A 6,414-nucleotide genomic window follows, 5' to 3' on the forward strand; every position below is an offset into this window, starting at 1 on the left:
AGCTGGTAGCTCCCGATCAGTTTCGGATAAAATACATGTGGGTGTGCAAGCCCAGTTCCCCCCCCCCCCAAAAAAAATCTTCTCTAGCTTCGTTGCTTGATAGATAGCCAATAATAATAATTTTTTAAAAAACCGAAGAAAAATAAACCAAAACGTGTTTATCTGTGACATGGCTTTGCCAGAATAAAAATAAACACGGTCGAAGTTGTTGCTGAGCATTCGGGCTATTTCTTCCCTTATTTTTTAGCGGAAGTTATAAACCCGGTGCTTTAAAATAAACAGGGACCTAATATACACAACAGCAGCAGCAGCTCTATAAATAACCCCGATATTATTTGCTGGGTTTGGAAAGCCAGCATTGTTTGCAAACAGAGCCGTGTGCTGCCACCGCACAGCCCTGCACTGAAACCCCCGGGAGGGATTTTTGCTGCAGGCGCGAAGACCTCACTGCTCTTCTGCTCCCTGCATTTATTCTGGCTTCAGCCTCACAAATGTAAAAGTGCGGGAGGCACAAAGACCTAGGAAGCAACTGGTCTGGGGTGACAGTGTGTGGCACGGCAGCTACTCCTGTTGCTTTCTAAGACACGCACACACACCCAGCTTGCTAATTACTTTAGCCGGGCTAGAGCAGTAGGGGCCAGATCTTGCTGGCCTCGAAGGTGATGATGGTCCCAGGCCCGTGGGCCTCTGGGGATCGGGCCCCTCCTGCTGCACGGGATGAGGCCCCCCGGCCTCCTGCAGCCTCCTGCGGGGCAAGGCAGCCCTGGAGCCCCGAGACGCGGCCGGAGTCGGGGCGAAAATCCCCCCTCCCTGCCTAGCCCCGAAGGAGCGGCTCGGTTGCCCGAGATCGTTTCCCCCTCGCCTGCCGCCTTCCTCCGTGCCCGGCCCCTGGCTGTGCCACCCCTCCCTGCCCGGCTCCCCGCCGGGTCCCGCACGGACGGGGCAGGGGGGTCCGGGCCGCTGCCAAGACGCCAGGCCCGGTTACAAACCGTAGCAAACGTTTTATTTACAGGGAGCGGGGCCCGGCGCGGGCAGGCGGGGCGGGGCGGGCTCAGCCCGGGGGTCCCGCACTCCGCGGCCGGCCCGGACAGTCTAGAGCCCGGCTGGGGGCGGCTCGGGGCTGGGCGCCGGGGACTGCAGGCCGGGGCTGGCCGAGGGCTGGATGATGACGCCGGGCTGCGGCGGGGGCGGGGGCAGGGGCCGCTCGGCGCCCTCAGTCCTTTCCGCGTCGCTGGGCAGCATGTCCAGGGACTCGGCGTCGCTGCTGTCGCTCTCGCCCTCGGAGCGGCTGTGGCTCGGCTCCCGCTCCCCGGCGGCGGCGGCGGCGGCGGCGGCGGCGGCGGGCAGCGCGCCCGGCTTCTCGGCCGACTCCTTGTCCTTGTCCTTCTGGGCCTGCGCCTCCTTGGAGTGCCGCCACTTCATGCGCCGGTTCTGGAACCACACCTTCACCTGCGGGCACAGCACAGCCCCGCGCTCAGCCGCCCGCCCGCCCCCGGGGCGCCCCTCTGGACGCCGCCGGGCGCGGGACTTGGGCACACGCGTCTCCCCCGCGGCCGCGGAGGTCCTGCCCCGTGCCTCGCACCTAGGGATTGCTCTCCCGGGAAGGGAAAGGCTCCACCAGTGCAGCACACAACCCGCGGCTGTCAGTGGGGCTCTGTCTGGGATAGCGCACCCTGGACTCCAGGCTCCAGTTTACCGAGGGGTGCGGGTGTATAATCTAGGTATATACACGCTAGATATGTTAGTAGTAGTACTGCATTTTGGATAGTACATATACTATATTCCACTCTCCAATTTACTGGGGGTGCAGATAATCTAATCTAGGTATAAGCATACTAGATGCGTTAGTAAAGTAGTATTCCATTTTGGATAGTATACAGTGTATATTCCACTCTCCAGTTCACTGAGGGGGGGACAAATATATAATCTAGGCATATGCATACTATATATGCTAGTAATAGTAGCACTGTCTTTTGGATAATATATATTATATTCCAGTCTCCGATTTATTGCGATGCGGATACATAATCTAGATATATACATACTAGATGTGTTAATAATGGTAGTACTGTATTTTGGATAGTATACATCATATTCCAGTCTCCAAGTTACTGGGGGTGCAGATATATAATCTAGGTATATATGTACTAGATATGTTAGTAATGGTACTATATATTGGATAGTATATATACTATATTCCATTCTGCAATTTACTGGGGGTGCAGCTATATCATCTATGTCTATAACACATAGCATATAGGTTAGTAATAATACTGAATAACATATATGTTAGTAATAGCAGTACTATACTGTATACTGAACTCTACAGTAGTACTATACTGTATAATAGTGTATATTATATTCCATTCATTAAATTTATTGGGGGTGCTGATATATTATCTATATACATATTATATATGTTAGTAATAGTACTGTATTTTGGATAGTATATATACTTTACTCCATTTTGTAATTTACTGGGGTCTGGATATATAATCTAGGTATATAACACAGTACTACTATTTGGTGTAAGAATGTATTTATTATATTACATGGTATGCTAGTAATGTCACTACTACATGTTGGAGAGTATACTACATTCCGTTCTCCAACTTAGAGCGGGTGCAAATAGGTATATAATACATACCACCTATGCTAGGAATATTAGTACTATTATTTTGGATAGCATATACTATATTCTATTTTCTATTTTGCTGTGGGTGCTTATATGTAACCTACATATACAACACATACTATGTGTGTTAGTAATATTAGTATATTTTGGATAGGATATACTATATTCTATTCTTTGATTTACCGTGGGTGCGTATGGTCTAGGTATACAATACATACTGTGTACGTTAGTAATACAGGTACTGTATTTTGGATAGTATATACTATATTTACAGCATACTATAAATATACTGTAGATATTGCACAAGCTCTAGACGCACACCACATATTGCATGTATCCCTGGATAGGCAGGCAGTGCTACATACTAGCAGATATATCTCGGCCCCCTCTAGGGTTTCTGAGCTCGCAGTTCTCAAGCTGCGTTGGGAAAGGGGACAAGCCGGTGACAGAAGGAGCACGCTTGTGATGTAGCTTTTCTACATCCGTGAAAGAAACCAAGGCGAGCCCTGCAGCTTCCAGCCTCACACTTGCAAAATGCCCAGAGCAAACAGTCCGGGCTGAGAGCAAGAGGCGGGGGAGAAGCTCTCCTCGCTTTCCTCTCACCAAAAATATTTTAGGGATGTAAGATTTCTCTCTTTTTTTTGTTTGCTGCATTGCGTGTTTGAATACAAAAAAACTGTCCTCCCCCCTGCCCTCTTCTTCTTCTTTTTCGTCGTCATCTTTTTCTTCCAGGAAACCAAATCTTGCTCAACAGACCACAATGTTATACGATTCTGTGTACTGTGGGCCATATAATAGTGAAATCATTACTGAGTAGCGTTTAATGATTCCGTTTGAAAAGGAGTTTTCACTTCCTCAGAACTAGGGATTTCATAATCCACAAAAAAAAGAATTTATATATAAAAAAATCTTCATTTTTATCTTCTTTGAACTCAACTGCCTCCTACACCGAGCTGCACTTCAATAAAGTGCGCAATTACCGTCCCCCATGGCCTGTTCGCTGCATTGCTTATGCTCCTCTGCATTTGCCAAAGCAAACGCGTTGGGAATCATGACACGGACTGTCGGGTTCCTTTATTGGGAGTTTTTCCCCTGCTCAGGGTGTTTAGTCCCATAAAAACACATGGGTTTGCATTGTAACTAAGAAGATGCGTTTACGGTGCGTGCATAACCCTCGTGCGAAATGTTCATATTTTAAATAAATCCCACAAAAGCTAGAGAAGGGAAAGGGCGGGGGGGGAGGATTTTAAAATGCATCTAAGTGCATCTGACCGGACTGAAGTGAAGGAAACAACACAAAGCGGCTCTTACTTGGGCGTCAGTTAGTCCCAGCATCGCTGCCAATTGTTTTCTGTCCGGCTTGGTGACATATTTCTGGATTTCAAACCTTTTCTCCAAGCCTTTCCTCTGCAGGTTGGAAAAAACAGCTCTGGACCAGGAACGCTTCCTTTTGTAGGTCTGAGGCAACGTGTCTTTGGTTAAAACGGCATAGGGACCTGTTGAGTTGAAAAGAGAGACAGGCAGGGAGAGAGAAGGGAGAGGGACTGTGTTATTTATATCTGGGTAAAAGAGAAGCCGGACTCAAGTGAAAAACAAATACTAGATCAGCTGATGCCTGCGAGGAAGGCCCCATGAAAGTCTCATCCTTTCTGCCAACTAAGTACTTCAGCTTTTGCAAGGTTGCATTTTCTCCTTAATTTGTTTCACATTTTTCAGTTCAAAAAAATTTCTTTCCCTCCCGGCGACTATGCTCAGACAGGCTTCTCCTCTCTTGCCATCGGCCTGGGGGCCCCCCCACGGGCAGCCCACCTCAATGACTGTGGTTATTCAGGAGCTGTTACAAGTGAGATCCTCACTAGAGGGGACGGGGGGGGGGGAAGCCTTCAGCTCCAAGCAGCTGCCAAATCGTTTTGAGTTAAGCGAGCCTAGGCCCGGAGGGGCAAAATCACCTAGGCGGATTTGACTTCCCCTGCGGTAGCGGCCCTGGGGCGGGGAGGTATTTAAGAGGGAGGATTTGTACCTGGAAAAGTGTCTTGAAACTGGTGCTGAACTGAACTCCTTGGGTTTGTGTTTAAGGGACCCAGGATAGTAGCGGCCTCGTTAATGGGATCTAGAGACGCGAAGAACTGGCTGGCTGAAGGCTGCAAGGTGGGGAGATGAACCCCAGTTTGGCGGCTTGTAGTTAATAAGGAGGTCAGATCTGCGAGCACAGGAACAAGGAGAGCTCTGTTACATTGCAAGAGAAACCCGCCCGCCCTGAAGCCTCGAATGAAGCGATCTGAGCCCCCTTAACGCGGGTGCGTGTTTGGGACGAGAAGGAGGGGGCTGTGCTGTTACTCTTCTCCAGCCAAACACAACACAGGGGCCTGCAGAGAAATGGCCCTGCAGGAGCGACACGGCGGGGGCATCCGAGCCGGGACTGAACGGGCGAGGCGCAAGCCTTCCCCAGAGGAGAGCTCCCGGCCTTGGCAGCGCGCTCACGCCCTGCCGGGGCAGCCCGATTGCAGCCAGAGGCTTCCTACAAGCGCCGAGCTACTAGGGGAGGAAGAAGCCCAGGGGGCGGGGGGCGCAGAGCGGCTCGGGCGGGGGCGGCGGGGACGGGACCCGAGGCCCAGGCTGGCTCGGCCCCGGCCCCGGCCCCCGGGGCTGTCGAGCCAGAGAGCTCCGGCCCTCTCTCTAGGGGACGCCTTGGCTTCGGCCGGCTTTTATTAGGAGCGCGAGTGCTTCGAAACCAAGTGGCAGCGAGAAAAGCTCGGCTCTCTACCTCTCAGCGTGTTGCCTTCCTTGACTTTGGGGTCAAACTCCGCAGACAAAATGCGATCAATCCCAAATTTCAGGTCCTTGCTGGAAGGGGCCGGCGCCGCCCCGCCGCCGGGCGTGGGACTGCCGTGCAGCCGGGCCCCGCCGCCGGCCGGTCGGTGCTGCGGGGCCGTGTGGTGCTGGGGGTGGTAGGCGGCGGGGAGCGGCGACAGGCGGGAGGGGAAGGCGGCGGCGGGGTCCGGGGCCACCACGGGCGTGGGGCGCAGCGGCGAGCCGGCGGCGTGGAAGGGCGGCCGGGGGGGCACGGCGCCCAGGTGCGCCGCCAGGCTGGCGGGGGAGGCTCCGGGGAGGCTGTCGGCCGCCGCCTCGGCCCCGCCGGCGTGCAGGATGTCCGCGATGCAGAAGGAAGGCTTCTTCCCGCCGCCGGCCTCCAGCGGGAAGCAGGCGGCCGCGCCCGGCCCGCAGTAGGCCGCTGACCACAGGCTGAAGTTGGAGGCGTAGAAGGGCGCCAGGCCGGCCGTGTACATCCTCGCGCCGCCCCGCCGGAGCTGCGGCCCCCGCGCCGGGAGGCAGGCAGGCAGGGCGGGCTGGCGGCTCGAGCCCTTCCTGGCGGCGGGGCGGTGGCCGGGCCCCGGCTGCAGGACCCGCAGCGGCAGCGCGACCTGGGCCCCGGGCCCGTCGGGGCGCAGCAGCAACCGCAGCCGAACGCGGGGCAGCGCGCGCCCAGCCCAGGGAACAGCCGCGCAGCACAGCGCCCGGCCCCAGCCCCAGCCCCGGGCCCGCCCGCCCGCCGGCCGCCGCTCATTGGCTAGCAGGCAGCCAATAGCGGCGAGGGGGCGTGGCCCAGGGCTCCCGGGGGTACAAGTGCTGCACTTTAGCTGCAGCCCGCCTGTCAGGGCGCCGCCGGGCGGGGGGCGCAGGGGGTCCCGCGCCTTCTGCCCCCCTGGGGGAAGGGCGGGCAGCCAGAGGCAGGTGCCCCCTTTCAGCCCGTCTTGGAAGGGGCTTGCAACAGGGCTGGA

The 6,414-nt window shown here is 55.2% G+C and overlaps 1 protein-coding gene across 2 annotated transcripts; it reads right to left on the bottom strand.

The window, feature by feature from the left end:
* Nucleotides 1–229: 229 nt before the first annotated feature.
* On the bottom strand, nucleotides 230–6,145 carry HLX (H2.0 like homeobox). 2 transcript variants are annotated; one of them, XM_090048516.1, is made up of 4 exons: nucleotides 5,400–6,145; nucleotides 4,656–4,835; nucleotides 3,947–4,131; nucleotides 231–1,449 (listed from the first exon to the last, which is right to left on the bottom strand). In XM_090048516.1, the coding sequence occupies exons 1-4, from the start codon at nucleotides 5,920–5,922 to the stop codon at nucleotides 1,093–1,095; spliced, it is 1,245 nt and encodes a 414-aa protein (XP_089904642.1). In that variant the 5' UTR covers nucleotides 5,923–6,145; the 3' UTR covers nucleotides 231–1,092. The 2 variants fall into 2 exon arrangements, with proteins under 2 accessions (XP_089904650.1, XP_089904642.1); XM_090048524.1 differs by lacking the exon at nucleotides 4,656–4,835 and having other exon boundaries at nucleotides 230–1,449.
* Between the last annotated feature and the right edge of the window lie 269 nt (nucleotides 6,146–6,414).

Source organism: Crocodylus siamensis, chromosome 1 (genome assembly GCF_052110815.1).
Source record: "Crocodylus siamensis isolate JL-2025a chromosome 1, ASM5211081v1, whole genome shotgun sequence".
Lineage (NCBI taxonomy): Eukaryota > Metazoa > Chordata > Crocodylia > Crocodylidae > Crocodylus > Crocodylus siamensis.

Bases quoted from the DNA above. Each gene is read 5' to 3' on its own strand.
- HLX (XM_090048516.1), bottom strand. From the start codon at position 5,922: ATGTACACGGCCGGCCTGGCGCCCTTCTACGCCTCCAACTTCAGCCTG. The intron at 4,132-4,655 runs GTACAAATCCTC...TCAACTCAACAG, and splicing joins GTTTCAAGACACTTTTCCAG to GTCCCTATGCCGTTTTAACC. The intron at 1,450-3,946 runs GTAAGAGCCGCT...CTGTGCCCGCAG, and splicing joins TGGGACTAACTGACGCCCAA to GTGAAGGTGTGGTTCCAGAA.